At 42.7% G+C, this 18,299-nt stretch overlaps 1 protein-coding gene across 1 annotated transcript in view; it reads right to left on the bottom strand.

Moving 5' to 3' along the window:
- Positions 1-402: 402 nt before the first annotated feature.
- STK32C (serine/threonine kinase 32C) overlaps positions 403-18,299 on the bottom strand; it is a 196,246-nt gene continuing 178,349 nt past the window's right edge. The window contains exons 6-12 of the mRNA XM_063131600.1: positions 17,453-17,542; positions 14,324-14,427; positions 13,969-14,085; positions 5,299-5,424; positions 4,979-5,110; positions 2,326-2,393; positions 403-951 (exon numbers count right to left, since the gene is read on the bottom strand). Of these exons, the coding sequence (XP_062987670.1) occupies positions 813-951; positions 2,326-2,393; positions 4,979-5,110; positions 5,299-5,424; positions 13,969-14,085; positions 14,324-14,427; positions 17,453-17,542 (776 nt within the window). The 3' untranslated portion in view covers positions 403-812. The remainder of the gene's footprint in view (positions 952-2,325; positions 2,394-4,978; positions 5,111-5,298; positions 5,425-13,968; positions 14,086-14,323; positions 14,428-17,452; positions 17,543-18,299) is intronic.

An 18,299-nucleotide genomic window follows, 5' to 3' on the forward strand; every position in this document is an offset into this window, starting at 1 on the left:
ATTCATGTGAGTTGCAGGTGGGGGAGGGGAATGCCGACTTCTACTCTTATGTTCATAACTAGCACAGCTCCCTTGCACATAAGGATAGCTTTGTGAAAAGATGTGGTACAGTTAGAAACCCTCCTCCACCAGTTTAAAATTCCAGCTGCAACCCAGAGCCTTTGGCCCTAGGTGAGTTTATTCTAATGCCTCCTAAGCTAGGAGGCATCTGATCACACTGAGACTAGACTCACTGAAAATAAAGTATAATCAAGATGTGACTCTAGTGTTGCAGTTGAGCTCAGTTCCTACAGGTAATAAGCATCTGTCACGTTCCATAAGAACCCTCAGATGCTCTGAAAATACCAAGAGACAAATGCTCTGAAAATCCAAATAGTTGAGTTTTCATTTGCCTCTGTCATCTTTCCTGGGCCTCCCATTGCACTTTGTGTGCGTTTGATCGGCATTCTCCCGGACCTCAGCTAGGATCCGCTCTCTAGCTGTTACTACCTGAAAATATACTTCAGACGACTCTCAGTCCCTGCGAAAAAGAAAAGGACAAAGAAAAAGATGGAATGGTTTTCGCCAAAGTGTTGCATAGCAAAATATCAGGTAACTGGTGATCTTTTTCATCCATGAGTTCTCTAAGAACTATCTGCCTCTATTGTGGCTCTACAGTGTTGTTTTTTGTGGCTCCTCTTCTTTCTCCTCCTTCCTTTTTTCTCAACTAAAGTACTCAATGTACTGTCATCGGCTTGTCAGTGCAACCTGAGAATGATTTATTCAAGAGATGTACATGCTTCTGGCCCTTTTGCCTCATTCCCCCCATAGTCCTAGCTGCTGCCTGTGGAAGAACAAACTGAGCTACACATATTCAGGTTGGAATTTTCAGATTCTGTTTCCGTCTCAGCTTCATCAGTGGTTTCGGGAGGAGAAATGGACTCGTTCATTTGATCGGGGCTCTTCTTCAACCTGTGCCAAGAAAAAAGCATGCCGGTTACGCACGCTTTCTGTGAATGACGGGATGAAGCATGTGGCAGAGTTGAAGGGGATTTCAAATGGAGCTGTGCACACTGTATGAATGCTTTGTATGGATACTTTGAAGCATCATTCATACATTGTGCCCCACCTGCCCCAACCTCCATGTGTAAAGCTGAAAGCCTGAAAAGAGGCACCTAGGTGTACACAGCCCAATGCAATCAGGAACAGCTATATGCACAGGAGATTGCACTGCTAAGGAAGTTCCCCTCCTCCCACCTACAGACTCTGCAAAAAGCCTCTCTGGGTGATCAGGGAAACCTCCTGAACATGGAATGGGATGCTGTGGAGGCTGTTGGCTCCAATGGCAGTGGGGCAGTGAATCCGCTCTGGGTTTGTTAGAACCAGTCAGAACTCTAAAGGAGCTATCCAAGCTGCTGAACCCAATTTGGAGATAGGGTTCAGCACCTTGGATAGCTTCTTTAGAATTCTGTCTGGCTTTTACTAAAACCCAGAATGGATCCACAGCCCCACTGATATCGGAGCCACCAGCCCCCACTGGGGGATGGGGTGCAAGGGCAGAAGCAGGGTGGGGGTTGGGATGAGAGACTTACCTGCCATGACCTTCCTTAAGGGTGAAATCCTATGGACTTGCTGCCCATTAGAAGGAAGTCTCTGAGCTCAGAGGCTTCCAAAAATCCCATGCCCTGCCAGGCAGTTGCTGATAGGGTGGGAAGGACACAGAGGCAATTTCACCTCCCATCCCTCCTCCAGAAAAAAAATAAAATCAAGCTGCCGGATGGGTCTCTGAATGGTGGGCAGGGGCGAGCAATGGGGAAGCCATTGGATTCTGTGGATCTGGCCTCTCCTCTCCCACTCCATCCCACCGGAATGTCCCCTTTTCAACCACTATAAGGTTTCTATTGTGACCTTAGAAAGCACCCAGTGTGGTTCTTTCTATGACAGTTGCAAGGGAGAGAAAGGAGAAGACCAATCCAATGTCGGATCCCCCCTCCCGAGGTCATAAGAGTGCCTATGGCCTTGGGAGGAGGAATCAGAAATATCCCATGGTACTTGGGATGCTTTCCTAGAAATAATAGGATTGCTCGGTCAGTTCACTTAGCTTAGGATCCAAGCCTGGTTTTGGCTGATCCCCCACTCTCCCAGCTACCCCCCATATGCCGCATCCCACGTTGTTCAGGAGGGCATCCAAACCGCCCAGAGATGGTTTAACTTGGGGTGGGGGCACAGGTTCCTGCAGGGGGTGGGGGCAGGGGGTGGGAAACGGACTTCGCATGAAATTAAGTTAACTTAGCAGAGTTCAAGCCAATGAAAACAAGTGCCCCCCCTTCATATTCCCAAACTCACTTTTCTCTATTAAAAATGACAAAATCTTGCTGAATCGCTTCAAGGCATTCCTGGAGGTAGTCATTTTCCTATGAAAAGAAAAGAAAGTAGTTTAGATTGTACTTTCGGTCTAAATTGTTGCATTATGAATTTTAATGAAGTTTGCTCAAGTAGTGTGAATATTTAATAAGGATGATGGGGGGGATCCCACTCAACTTTGATTCATCCAGCTTTTCAATCATTGTGTGCTCTTTGATGTTTTCATTTTCTGTAGATCACTTTAGAACAATGTTTCCCTTAGTGGAGTGTACCAGCATAGTATAGTAATTAAAGTGCCAGGCTAAGTCTCAGGAGAACAGGGTTCAAATCCCCCTTCAGCCATGAAGTTCGCTGGTTGGCTTATGGCCAGTCACTATCTCTGAGCCTTGCCTAACCCACCTTGAAAGATTGTTGCAAGGATATCATGGAAAGGAAAGAGCCATGTACCCCTCACTGAGCTCTTTGAAGGAAAGGGCAAGATACATATGTAATGAAGGAATAACGTCAACATGCTGAAGTCATGTCAGAGGCTAAGGGGAGCGAACCTGGCATTTCGATTGGGTAGAAATCATCTCTGTCTCAGTATGCCACGTGGATTACGGGAGGCGCTTGGTGTTCCCTTCCCCTACCCCACTGACCCGAAAGCTGACATTCAGGACACCCACAGAAATTAATAGGAGGAAAAAATAATAATACTGGGTAGAAAATGCATGAAAAACAGGCACTGTAATGAGAACCTTCGTGAGTAGTTTTGCCCCTATTCTAGTTGGAATATGTTTTCTGGCATGACCATTGCTAGAACAATAGGGTCATCACCTTTGATGAAATTAGAACTCACCTACAGTTGACAACAGTATTTTTTTTAATCGTTTGTGTTGCTAACCTGTCAAATTCCAAGCCTCTGCATGATCTTAACTAAGATAATCAACACTGGGCCTCAAGAAGGAATGGATGGATCACTCTAGTTCTGCTCTGTGTCACTTCCACATCTGTTTGCTCATTAAGTCCATTCCTTCCTATTTATTCATTAATCTGTAACAGTTTGATTGTTGTTGTTGTTTAAAAATCCAGTTGAAAAAACCCCACATTTAAATATATTATTTAAATATATATTTCAAAACTTGATCTTTATTCATTTATTTATTTATTTATTACATTTTTATACTGCCCAATAGCCGAAGCTCTCTGGGCGGTTCACAAAAATTAAAACCATCATAAAACAACCAACAGGTTAAAAACACAAATACAAAATACAGTATAAAAAGCACAACCAGGATAAAACCATGCAGCAAAAAAATTGATATAAGATTAAAATACAGAGTTAGAACAGTACAATTTAAATTTAAGTTAAAATTAAGTGTTGAAATACTGAGAGAATAAAAACGTCTTCAGCTGGCGACGAAAGCAGTACAGTGTAGGCGCCAGGCGGACCTCTCTGGGGAGCTCATTCCACAGCCGGGGTGCCACAGCGGAGAAAGCCCTCCTCCTAGTAGGAGGAGTGGCTTATTTTGAAACACTCATTTCTAAATGTAAGTGTTTTAGGTTAAGTTCCATAGACATGTTAGGTGCCAATTGAACTATAGGGGGAAAATAAAAACAGCAGCAGCATAAACAGCTGGTGCAACTTATTGCCTCACAAAAGATGGGTCCTTTGCCATTACAATCGGCATTTGACAGCCCAATATGTGAAGAGGACTCAAATAACAGAAGTTGACATTGTAGGAAAGAAATGCTCTTCATTCCCATATAACCGAAAGGAGAAATAGAAGAGCTAACTTGGTAGATAGCACCGCAGTGTTTCAGGTTTGGCAACCTAGAAGCTTCTTTGGGCCCAAAGTAACTTTCTCATTGTCCTACCACTAACAGAATTAATTCATTGGTGACACAATATAGGGCTTCTACATGGTGGCACCTTGACTTTGGAATGCCATCTCCCAAGAGATTCATCTGGTTCCAACCTTACTATCTTTTCAGTGCCATGGCTAAGATTTATTGGCTCACCTGGATTAGTTTATTAATTTATTTATTAAAGGATTATCCCTAACCTTTTTGGGTTGGTAGGCACATTTGGAATCTTGATAGTGCTGTGGGCACTCTCACAAAATGGCTGACATGAAGGCACAGATGATCTCAAGACACTCTTTTTGAGAAGGCAAACCCATGAGACTAAAGAGTCACTTGTCCATGAATTTAAGCACTGAGCTCCAAAACACAAAACCACTCTTTTCAACCCAATTTTTAAGAAAAGGCATTGGAGGGCAGCACTTCACCTCGCTGCATGCCAGCTTCCCACTTTATTTATAGGAAATGAAAAAAAAAATCAGGAGAGGCAAGAAGCCTGGTGGGCACCAAGAGAGGTGTCTGTGGATGCATTGGTACCCACAGGCATCACACTGGAGACCGTGTGTGTTTGTGTACATACTGTATACACACACAAACACACAAGAGTAGATAGAATAAATAAATAGAATATATAAATATCCTATTGTTAAATGTTTTAATGCTGCTGTTACCCAGCATTAAATGAAGGGCTGGAAATACATGGGAATAATAAACTAACAAACAAACCAGTCCTACAATAACACGACGCTCCAACATTTCCTTTTTATTTTGGTAACTGCAAGGGGTCACTTACTGACTGTGAGCTGTCCTTGCTATTATCCCTGGATTTATTCTTTGCAAGCCTCTTCTTCTTCTTGTGCAGCGGCCTTGACTCCAGGATCATCTCTTCCAGCTCAAAGGTGGGGTCGCAATGCAGGCGGCCTTTCTGTTGGAATCAGACCAAGAGATTGCCTCAGAGCCATGTGAATGACAAGCCAGATCATTCAAGCAGCCTACTGAACCCAAAATTGGCTTGCCAGAGGGGGAAAAAAATCCTTGGCTTGATATCACTGCTTCCATCACAAGAAGCAGAGATCAGGGACAGACGCAAATGTACTCATCACTTTGACTTACGTTAGGAACAAAGCCCGGCTCCACTTTCTTTTCGCAGATTTCGTCCCAGTCCACGGTCGATAAGTAGGAGGAAGTCTGGATGTTAGCTAGGCTAGAAAACCGATGCTCAGGGTTCACTGTCAGAAGCTGAAATTGCAAATGTTGAGGGGTGAGGCAAGGGGTGAGACACAAGAGTACAGCTGGGGGAGGGGGATCAGTTTTAGTCTGGGATGATTCATACGTTACCTCTGCAGTGTGGCTGTTCTTCTGCATGGTCCCACTAGGGGCATGAATATGGGGTGGGAATGTCTAATTTATTGGAATTGCATTTGTTCATTTATTTTTCCATTAACTTCAATGGACGACCCATTCAGTCTTCTGCTGCCTGCACCTTTGGTGCTTTCCATCCAAATGGCTTGAAATGTGCAGACATTCAACTATCCCTCCCTCCAGGCATCAGATCTGCCAAACTTCAGATAGATAGGACAAAGGGTCCCTGTTTAAGTGCCAACCATTAGAAAGGGCCATCATGCAACAAAGGTATAAATTCTGGAAGTGGATGAATGTCCCATGCTCACTGAACATTTGAACAGGTCCATAGAGGCCTGATTAATCATCTCTCTCATTTATTTATTTATTTGCAATATTTATATACTGCTCCCCATTCAAAATTTTGGAGCAGTGTACAAGATAAAAAAAAGAAAAGAATAAAAACCGAATAAAAACACATTAAAATATTAAAAAAAAAAAAAAAAAAAGCAAAATTCAAAGTGAACCATGGCTGGTCATCACGGGAAGTCTTCATGGAACAATAACATTTTCAGGAGGCGAAAGGAAGCAAAAAATAGCCAAAGGCAAGGGTTTGCCTTTGGCTATTTTTTACTCCCCTACGGGGTTTTCCTTGATTTCGCGCTAGGCGATGAAAGGAATACAAAGTTGGCACCTGCCTGACCTCCAGAGGCAGGGAATTGTATAGGAGGGGGCCCACCATGCTGAAGGCTCTTGTCTATGAACCTATTCAAATGTTCAACAATGCACCTAGTATTTATTCCTTCCAAAATGTAGATCCAAACACAAACACAAAAAAAGTTCATAATGGCCTAAAACAATTCTTTAAAAAGTAGCATTATAAACCAATAAACAAAACCTGCATTGAGAAAAAAGAACAGGTACAGAGAGGCACAAACTCCTGGTGTGAGGGATGGGGAGTGGGGCGAACAGGACAGGAAATTAATAAAGCCATTCAAAATCTGGTCCACAAAACCAGTGCTAAAATTCTGTTGGGGTGGCAAAAACTTTTCTAAATAAGATTTTACAGAGCAATCCTAACCCTCTGTTCTCCTGGCCACAGGAGGTTAGGATGGGGTGGATGTGTCTCCTTCACCAGTGGAGAGCACATGAGCTCATGGGGAAGGTGCATTCACTACCATGGAAAGCTCTCTAGCCATAGATTTTGCTACAGCCAATGCTTCAACTGGTGGTAGATCCCAGAACACAGTGTTCCAGGGGCAGGGCAAAAGCAGCCTTTGATCCACTGGATTCACAGCCTCTTCATTCCCCCAAGAGGACCCAGGATCATCCCCCTCCCCATTTTTTTAGCGGGGAGGAACAATGGTAAGGATCGCCCACCCCAGCCAGCACGAACCGGCCAAGGCTTTGGAAGTGGTGGGTGATCCACCACTTCACTCGCCCTCCCCACTTAGGATTGTTCAGAGCACCATGTCCCCGAATGATGAGAGTGTGCTTCAAGGGTCAGATATACACCAAATGAAAACTCTAAGCTAAAGCTTCATTATTATTGTGCTAGAAGTGCACAGATATTTTGATGCAGTGGATTGCTTCCAAGCAAGTAAGACCTCCCTTCTCCTTTCAACTGAGGTGGTGCAGTCAAGTGAGAATCGTACCACATGCCCTACTCAATATCTGAATCAAAGCTCAAAGAATTCAAAGCACAGTGCGAATTTCACACGACGGTGGCAGGAAGGTCTTTCTTCTAAAGACAATGGCTGCCCTTGGCTCTTTTTCCCTCCTGAATTCCTCCTCCCTTTGGGGAAAAAGAGCAAGGCCTCTTGTGCGTGCTTCAATTCAGTGCTCTGTCCCCCCACCCCATGAGCGCTGCCCCTCCCCATGACTGGCTTTTCAAATGCTGGCATTGGAATATGTGCAAAAGTAGGCTTCACTCTCCCCTCATTAATGAGAACAGGAGCAAAAACCTCATTGTTGCTGGCTTGAAGGAACACCTTATTTGCAGCTTTAGGCACATCACAGGGGGCGAGAACAATTAATTCTTCACCTCCAGATTTTTCCACAACTACTCTATTCCACAAAATGTTCAGGTGAGACTGCTTCTCCGCTTCGATAAAATGAGTACATCTGCTTTCAATAATAACAACAACAACAACAACAACAACAACAACAACAACAACTTCAACAACCTTGATCATATCCTCATATCATTCTAGTGAAGAAAGATAAGATCCACCATCAACCTCTTTGCATCACCCAATGCTGACTGCTTAGAGAAATCAAGGGCATGGCATTCTAGAAAGCTGCTATTTTATTTATTAATTAATTTGGAGATACTTATTGTGACTTAAACAAAAATACCTTACATCTCACCATGGCATGGAAGACTATGCCAGGTGACCTGTGTGCCTGCTGCTCAGTCTACTGTCCAGGTTCTAACCACCTTCAAGGCCCAGCTCTTCCTCCTGAGGGTTCATTATCTTTAAACCCAACTCGGACTAGACAGCTCTTCTAAAAGAGGACACTTACAAAATATTTATTTATTACATTTATATCCTGCCTTTTTTTTCTCCAAGGGACCCAAGGCAGCGTACATAATCCTCCTCCTCTCCATTTTATCCTCACAAGAACAACCCTGTGAGGTAGGCTAGGCTGAGAGCCTCTGACTGGCCTAAAGTCACCCAGTGAGCTTCCATGGCCAAATGGGAACTAGAACCCAGATCTCCTGACTCCCAGCCCAACACTCTAACCACCACACCACACTAGCTATACACACCACATCAGATGATTAGCCCAATATGGTCTCTGTTGGCTGGCTGCAGCTCTCAGGGGTCTTTCCCATCACTGGCTGATCCTTTCAACTGTTGACATCATGGAAGCACCACAATTAGACCTTCTACATTCGGAGCATGTGTTCTGCCAGTGAGCTAACATCTCTCCCATGATTCAGGAGTTCTGATCCAAAGTTCTGTCTCCCTGTATGGCCAGTCTGGCAGCAGGCCAATTAGCACAATTCCAACGGTGTGACATGGTGCATTGGTTGGATGGATCCAGACTGACTCTGGCATGCAGAGAAGCTGTAACCTGATGGCCTATCATTGCCAGCCAACAAGCAACCAATATTTCCTCTACCACCATTCTGTCAGCTTTGCTGAAAAGTAATCTCAATGTGCTCTTCACTGCTCAGAAGAGAGGTAGCTAACATTACGTATAAAGCAGTTAGATGCATTCCAAAAGCCCTTAAACAACTGTTTAAACTTTGTGCCGTTTCTACAGATGGGTTCAGGGGCACTTTCAACTATTTATTTATTTATTTATTTATTTATTTATTTATTTATTTATTTTTACATTTGTATCCTGCCCTATATCACTGAGATCCCAGGGCGGCGTACAGATGAAATCATACAAACAGTATAAAACAATAAATATACACAGCTAAAAACAAATTAAACCATTAATCAAACGAAAACTAGTATAGAATATAAAAGCATTAGAAACAATTAAAACAACTACAACTATGTGCAACCTTGGTGAATTTAGCCATCAAAGACTTTGCTAAAAAGCTATGTAACTATGGATGCATTCTTTTTATTTCTATAGAACAGCCTTCCCCGAGCTGGTACCCTCTATCTGTTTTGGTCTAAAATTCCAACCAGCCTTAGCCAGAATAGTCAATGGTGAAGAATGCTGGGAGCTGTAGTCTGAAACATGTGGGGAAAACTTCCGTTGGCAACCTTTGCTTTTGAGGCTGTGTTCCTACACTAATCCAGCAGAGGGCATCTGTGATCTTGCTGAGTAAGTTGGCATGGAATTGTTTCATAATGGAACTCTACTTTAAAATCAAACTTTAATTATGTTTATTGTCCATCTGACATTGACTTATAGCAAAGCCACTTGATTCCTGTCACTGTTGTGTTTATGCTTTTTTTAAAAAAACAAAAAAAAACCAGGATGCTGACACTTCTCACTTGTTAAACCAGTCAACATTTACAAATATAAAATGACAAATTTCCTCTCCCATCAAAACATTACATAACAAGACAGATCATATTAGGTGGCTGCCACTGAAGGAGGAAAGTGTTATAGATTTTTTAATCCTAGATTTGTATAGCAGAAACCCATCGGAAGGCCATATGGTCCCCCTCAACTTTGTTTTGAGATATTACAACAACAAAATGTTGCAATGTATTCTCATCTCCAAACAGGAGTGTTCTTGTTCAAGGTTCCAGCTGGCTAGCATACCCTTCTACATCAGTGGTTCTCAACCTTCCTAATGCCGCGACCCTTTAATACAGTTCCTCATGTTGTGGTGACCCCCAACCATAAAATTATTTTCGTTCTTCTCTACACAATCCATTGTCATGGGATGGTTTGCTAATGAAAATAATACATAACAATAGCTTTAATAATACAAAAGATGATACATGACATAGTTCAGTCAATACAGATTCCTAAGACCATCGGAAATATGTGTTTTCCGATGGTCTTAGGTGACCCCTGTGAAAGGGTCATTCAACCCCCAAAGGGGTCCCGACCCACAGGTTGAGAACCGCTGTTCTACATGATACTCCATTCCTCCACCAGCCATTTTTCTTTTTCAACAGACTCTCAATATCCTGTGAGTGTGTTCACACAACACTCTAACCCACACTCAGTGGCTGAGTATGGTTTGTTGTTGAACTGTGGGCTGATTGTTGAACCATCGGTTAGCTTGTTGTCTGAACCCGGGACATTATCCACAGGATATCTTGTTAACCATGCAGTGTGGCTTATTTTTCTCGAAGAAGGCACCTTGAGAACCCATGGTTTGTTGTTGGGTTGTTCAGGGTAGTTAACAAGCCACCCTGTGAAAAATGTCCTGGGTTCAGACAACACACTATCCCATGGTTCAACAAACAACCCATGGTTCAACAACAACCCACACTCAATCACCAAGTGTGGGTTAGCATCTTGTGTGAACAGCCCCTCTGACTATTGTACTGAACATGCTCAGTTCTCGTTGGACTTTTTTTAAAATGGGTTGTTCATATTTGTACAAGCCTCAGGGTTTCATCAAACATGCTGATACTTCCCTTTTACTTCTCAATGCCCCCGTGTTGGCTCTAATCCTGTCAGCGCTCACCACTTGAGTTCACTATTAGAGGGGGTGATAATTCTCTCACATTAATAGGCTTCCAAAAACTCACATTTCATGCTTAAATGATAACAAGTACCCATTGCAATAATTAGCTATTGTTCTCCATACAGGAGGCTGTAGCATTACCCCAAAATTGATTATATTGTATATGTCTAAATTAGTATGTCTGGTAAGGAGAGAATGTTAGAACTGAATGGGTGTAATTTATAATGTAATCAGTAGAGAGTGAGAAGAATAGTATATAAAGAGTATGTTGGGAGTTTTAAGGGAGTTTAAAGTTTTGGTTTTCTTGTGTGTGTTTTTGTAAAGTAAGAAGAGTTTAGATTCTAGAGACTTAGGATTGGTGTAAAGAGCGAGAGAGAAGTGGTTGGTGTGTGGAGAGTTAAGATTAGGCAGGATTGAAAGTATTATATTTTATTAAAGTTTTTGAATGACAATAAACTTATTATTATTTTGTTAGCTACCAAATACCACGTGTCATCTTGGCATTATTTACCTGCCTTACAATTATTAAACACCCACACCAGATTATACCCACAGTATATTTAGAGCAGATCCTGTATTAAACCTGTTTCCCACATAGCTAGGAGTAAAGTTTTATTTAACCCTCTGTCAGGTTTTCAAGTGGTGGTGCTTGGCCTGGGAAGAGTTTATATGACTGGCCTTGTGTAAGAGTCTGTTATGTCACAGAGGCAATCTCCTTAATACAGAAATCTGTGCACATTCAGATATGTACATAAACTATCCCTTTCATTTCAACACAAAAACTTGGTCAATTCTGTGGATGCCGACCAGAATTCCTCCACTGAAATGAAGGAGGAGTTCTTGCAGAGTTCTGTGCTTGTACCAAAACTCATTCACATGCAAAGTCTTGCTGGATTGAAAAAAATCATAGTTTCCTATTAATGCTTCTCTTAGTCAAAATATGTAACCTGCGAATTATTGCCTGAAAATATTTGAACCCTACAAAGGCAAGGGCTGGAAATATATTCAAGCCACACCGGAAAACAAACCAAGAGCTGGAAGATCACACCTGACTTGTATCTTTAAGTAATATGTCCCTAATGTACCATTTTTATGAACCTCAGGAATAGCACTCTGGGCTGTGCAGCTAGATCAGCTTTTGCCAACCTATGTGATTAGAGCATTAGAAATCATGGGAGCAGAACAATAAGTTGAGCATTAAAGCATTCCTTCTATCATTTCTATTTGTTTACCACTTTTAGCATTCTTTAGGGCATTTGGCAGAGGCACAGCCCTAGGAAACCAGGTTTCTGCTGGTTGAGAAGGAAGGAAAACGGGTTGAGAGGGAAGCAATTTAGAGAGGGAAAGTAGTAGGCAAGAGGGAGTTGCTTAACACTTTCCCTGCCTACCACTTCCCCCTGCACTCCCCTTTCCCGGTCATTTTTCGTTGAGCTGTAGTAGCTAACCCACCTCTGGAACCCTAGGAGGACAGGGCTCCTGTATCTTTATCAGTTGTATTGTATGCATCCAGCACCTGGTGAAATGCCCTCTTCATCACCACAGTTAAGGCTGCAGGAGCCCTGCCCTCTTTTGTATCTACTATATTAGAGTGAACAGATACAAAACAGGGCAGGGCTCCCGCAGCTTTAACTGTTGTGATGAAGAAGGGATTTCACCAGGTGCTGGATGCATACAAAGGACGCCTGCTGAAATTCCCCTTTCAATACAACTGTTAAAGATACAGGAGCCCTGTCCTCCTTTCCATATAGTCACCCTAGCTAACCATATCTGGGATGGGGAAATGAAGCTTAGGAAGGGAACTGCAGGAAAGAAGTGAGAGGCAAGTTGAGGGTTAAGCACTACTTCGCTACCTGCTGCTTTCCCCACCTCCAAATTGTGGCTTTCACCCACAGGTTTTTAGATGTTTGGCAGAGGCCCAGGTTTTCAGACGTGTGGCTTGGGCACTTAGCACCACACTTTCAAAGCTGGCTCCACAACCCTGACAGCTTAAAAACTAATTTTTAAAAACGAAAACCAGGCTCCTCAGGATTCTGTCAGGGAGTTGCCCATCACTGCTCTAAGAAGTGGAACTAAAACGATACAGAGAATATTAGAACTAAGTCACACATTATAATTTCAGGCACGGGATGAGGCCCAGCTCCTTACCCTATCAGATACTTGTGCAAGTATGTTGCATGAATTGCTCACAAATAAAATTTGCCCAAGTGAAGCCAAGAGTGGGATGTAAACCCCACATGCTGAGCCATTCATCCACATGCCAGATTGTAAATGTACGTAGACACAGGAATTGCTTGTTCAGTCCATCTTTGGAAACGTAACATGGGAATAAGCCCCTATTATTCAAAGTGCTGGTATTAACATTCAAAGCCCTAAACGGTTTGGGGCCAGGTTATCTGAAGGAACGCCTCCTCCCATATGTACCTGCCCGGGCCTTAAGATCATCTACAGGGGCCCTTTTCCGTGGGCCCCTGCCAAAGAAGGGAGGCAGGTGGCTCCTAGCTCCCCAGAGAGGTCCGCCTGGCGCCTACACTGTACTCTTTTCGTCGCCAATTGAAGACCTTTTTATTCTCTCAATATTTTAACACTTAATTTTATTTATTTAATTTATTTATTTATTACATTTTTATACCGCCCAATAGCCGAAGCTTAAATTTAAATTTTACTGTTCTAACTCTGTATTTTAATCTTATATCAATTTTGCTGTGTGGTTTTATCCTGGTTGTGCTTTTTATACTGTATTTTGTATTTGTGCTTTTAACCTTTTGGTTGTTTTATTATGGTTTTAATTTTTGTGAACCGCCCAGAGAGCTTCGGCTGTTGGGCGGTATAGGAATGTAATAAATAAAATAAAATAAATAAAATAAATATTATCTGAACAGGGAAAAAAGATCAAATTGTTATTTTATATTACCAATTAAAACATAACTGATGTGGACTTTTAACAATCACATTAAACAAATTACTTCTTGCACTTATTGGGGACAGGGCGGGAGAGTGATTCCCCCCCCCCCATTACCATTGTACATTTACATTTTGATATTGTGATGGGGCTGGGAAGCGTCTTAGCAGGAGGGTACTGCACTTGTGATGTCAAGTGCTGCATTGTTGTATTCAATTCTCAGGACTGCATGCATTGCTTCCTGACCTTGTACTGAGAACAACACACACAGAGCCGTCTGTTCGAAGGTTGAGCCATTGCTAATACATGACACAGCAATGTGTGGGCAAACCACTATAAGCACATATCTCTGGATCAAGGGCCTTGTTGTTTAGCATTGGGCTGATAAATCATTGCCATCTCTAGGGGAAAGACAGTTCCTTACCTTTCTTAATAATGCCACCATGTCTTTTGACCACACTGTTGCGTACTGGACACTCACAGTGCTGAACAACTGAACTAAAGATTCCACCGGGCTGTTGGAATGGATTTCATAAGGCCTCTAAGAAAGAAAGAAGGAAAGAAAGAAATGGAACAATTGGAAATGTCATACTTACTTCTTAAGAAACACCATGCTTACTTCTGAAGAGCATTAAGCATGGAAGTAACATGATTTTCAGACTGTCAAAATATCTTCAGATGAAAGTCTATGCATGTTTAGATAGAAAAAAAGTCCTAGCTTTCTGTCTAAATATGCATAGGACTGAGCCAAAGAAAGAAAGAAAGAACATGGCAGGCACCCATCCACGGAGGAGCTCATATGCCATCACTCCCAGCGACCACCAGTCGACTTCGAAGGAGTAACCGGTTCCACCATTCAGAAAGGAATGAAAGATTTCTGGAGCTGAAAAGGAAAATGAAGAAAAGAAAAACGGGAGGGACTTACTAAACCTGTTTAGTAAGAGGAGCAGTATACAAAAGTTGTAAATAAACAAATAAATAAATAATAAAGAAATGCCTCTATCATTTCTGACTGCTATGATATTAATAATAATAATAATAATAATAATAATAATAATAATAATAATAATAATAATAAATTATTTGTTACCCACCTCTCCCTCTGGATCGAGGCAGGGTACAACACAAATAAAAACACCATAAAATGCAACTAATTCAAACGTTTAAAACCAGGGCATCATTAAAAGCAGAACACCATTAAGAAGGCATCTTAAAATTCAGCTGGGTAGGCCTGCCGGAAGAGATCAGTCTTTATGGCTTTCTAAAATTCTGGAGGTTGACAAATCTCTCCCTGCAAGCCATTCCACAAACTGGGAGCGGCAGAAGAAAAGGTCCTCTGGGTAATAGTTGTCGGCATTGTTTTTGTTGGTTGGAGTAAATTCTTCCCAGAGGACCTGAGTGTGTGGGGCGGATTGTATGGGAGAAGGCGATCCCGCAGGTAGCCTGGACCCAAATCATGTAGGCCTTTAAAGGTGATAACCAACACTTTATACTTCACCTGGAAACTAATTGGCAGCCAGTGAAGAGATTTTAAGACTGGTGTAATGTGGTCCCCACTAGGTGTACCAGTGACTAACCTGGCTGCCATATTTTGAACTAGTTGAAGTTTCCGGACTAGGCACAAAGGTAGCCCTATGTAGAGTGCATTGCAGAAGTCGAGCCTCGAAGTTACCAGCACGTGCACTACCGTCTTTAGCTCTTCTGACTCTAGGAAGGGGCACAGCTGGAATATCAGCCGAAACTGATAGTAGGCACTCCTGGCCGTTGCATCTATCTGGGCTGTCATTTGGAGCAACAAACCCAGACGCACCCCCAAGCTGTGAACACAGTCTTTCATGGGGAGTGTAACCCCATCCAGAACTGGTTGACACACCTCCAAAGCCAGGTCATGACCTTTGACAGCAAGCACCTCCGTCTTCTCTGGATTCAGCTTCAGTTTCTTTTTCCTCATCCAGCCCATTACTGCCTCTAAGCATTCATTCAGAGGAGACACACTATCCTTAGCTGACGCTGTTGTCGAAGGCATAGAGAAATATATTTGGGTGTCATCAGCTTACTGATAGCACCCCACCCCATGCCTCCGGATGATCTCTCCCAGTGGTTTCATGTAAATATTAAATAGCATTGGGGAAAGGATGGCACCTTGTGGTATACCACACGGCAGCTCCTTCTTTGAGGAGCAGCTATCCCCAAGCATCACCATCTGGAACCTGCCCGAGAGGTAGGACCGGAAGCACTGAAGCACAGTGCCCCCAATTCCCAATCCCCTCAGGGGATCCAGAAGGATACCATGGCTGATGGTATTGAAAGCCACTGAGGTCCAAAAGTACCAGCAGCGACACACTCCCCCTGTCAATACTCAGGCGTAAATCATCTGCTAAGGCGACCATAGTGGTCTCAACTCCGTATCCTGCTCTGAAGCTGGTTTGAAATGAGTCTAAAAAATCTGCATCATCCAAGACTGCTTGGAGTTGGAAGGCAACTGCCCTCTCGATCACTTTACCCCAAAACGGAAGATTTGATTCTGGTCTGTAATTATTAAGGTCCAGGGGGTCCAGGGAGGGCTTTTTTAAAAGTGGCCATACTACAGCTTCTTTTAAGTATGATGGAAAACTCCCCTCTCTGAGAGATGCGTTAATAATATGCTGTAATAGTTGTCTAACTACATCTCCGCCCTGGATGACCAGCCATGAAGGACAGGGATCAAGAGGGCAGCAAACTAATGTACAGCACATCTCTACATACATCTACTCTTGAAGGCTGCAGAAGCCAGGGAAAAGGACACTGGCTCCACCTGCCACAGGAAGGAGAGCCATGCTGCTATTCAAGCTTAGAGCTCATCACTTCATTCAGGTATAACAACAAGCACCATGTGACTTGCTAGTATGAACCCACCCACAGCTCTAGCATCTTGATACAGGCCAAGAATCTAGGCCCAGGGAGGTGGCTTGAGGGATCATTGGTCAGTATGTGTATCCCTGGGCCTGTGATTCCTTCTGCAATTATCTACTGCTGTGAACCCAGCTGACCATGGGTAAAAGGGTTCAAGGGATAAATGTGAAAATCCCAAACTCTTATGCTTAATTAAGCCCTTTATATGAACCACCAACAGGAGAAATGTCAAAATAGGTTGCTAATAAATTGGACGAAGAACGTATAATGAACTGGGAAAAGTAATGAAAATGTTACTATTAAGGGATTGTTATGGATCAAAATGTTTCATGATGAAACAAGGACATCATATCACGCTGCGTATGCATGATGTAAGACACGCCACCAGCCCTTATATGGACATCAAATGATACGGTCCCAAAATGTGGAGTTATTTATCACAATGATGCTTGTCTCAAGATGCAGGTGGTCTGTGAAGCCAACCTGGACCTTGGCTAGTGATTATGAAAGAAATCCTGATTTAGGATCCTTGGAGAAGAAGAACGTGACCATCCAAAGTTGGGCGGATGCTGCCCACTGACAACCATCAACCTCTATCCCATTGTCCTGTTATTGCTTTGGACGACTTTGCAGGGGGATTTGCTTTGGACCTTCCTTGCTATGCTGATCTGGGGGACGTAGAGACGCATAAGGGTTGGTTTGGGTTTTCTTTGCTGTGTGCCTCTGGAGTGTTGTGTTTTTAATGCCAAAAGTAACAGATCCGCCACAAAGCTGTTTTGTGTGTGATCAGAATAAACATGTTTTTATTGCTTTACGCCCAGATCATCTGATTTTCTACAGTTATTAAAAGATCTCGTGATGGTCAGTTCTAACCAGTGGAACTGACCACTGACTCTTGGGGAAATGCCAAAGGAAATCAAAACACTTAATGAGGGGAGGAATATGTTTAAATGGTCTATTATGAAAATGTTTGCATGCAAATGTCATCATTAAACAAACAGAAAAGGTTTATTTACCCATATACGGCTTAGTTCCAGCTAGAGCAGTTGCCCTTTCACCATCTCTGATGATAGTTGCAATATTAAAATCTGTTAGGTGTGCATGGCCTTAAAAAGAAAAACAACAACACAGGGTTTTTTGTTTTGTTTTGTAAAGGATGTAAACCAATTGTGCCCAAGTTATTTAGAAAGAAACTACTTAAGAGGAGGGACCATTGATGCTAAAATACTTTCAGACAGCCTTTCCTGACCTTGTGCCTTCCAGATGAGTTATAGACTACAACCTCTATCGTCTAGGATGGCCATATGAAAAGGAGGACAGGGATTCTGTATCTTTAACAGTTGTATAGAAAAGGATTTCAACTAGTGTCATTTGCAAGCATGCAGCACCTGGTGAAATTCCTCTTCATCACAACAGTCAAAGCTGCAGGAGCATAGCTAGAGTGACCAGATACAAAAGAGGGCAAGGCTCCTTCAGCTTTAACTGTTGTGATGAAGAGGGAATTTCACCAGGTGCTGCATGCATACCAATGACACCTGCTGAAATTCCCTTTTCTATGCAACTGTTAAAGATATAGGAGCCCTGTCCTCCTTTCCATATGGTCACCCATATCATCCCCTACCAGCATAAAAGTAAAACCTGTCCCTAATGGATAATGTGAACCAGGTGGCATCATCAAGGTCTCATTGGATTAAAAATAATTTGAAAAACGTAACACCTTGCTGCTTTACAAGATAAAGGGCTGCAGATTGTACAGTTAATCGGAACTACTACATTTATTCCTCTTGGGGTTTAGTGCACTAACTGTGCCATCCCACAAACACGTCCTGTAGCCAGCAAGCACCCCACAACATGCCAGCTTTC

The sequence above is a fragment of the Elgaria multicarinata genome, chromosome 8 (assembly GCF_023053635.1).
Source record: "Elgaria multicarinata webbii isolate HBS135686 ecotype San Diego chromosome 8, rElgMul1.1.pri, whole genome shotgun sequence".
In the NCBI taxonomy this organism is placed as follows: domain Eukaryota; kingdom Metazoa; phylum Chordata; class Lepidosauria; order Squamata; family Anguidae; genus Elgaria; species Elgaria multicarinata.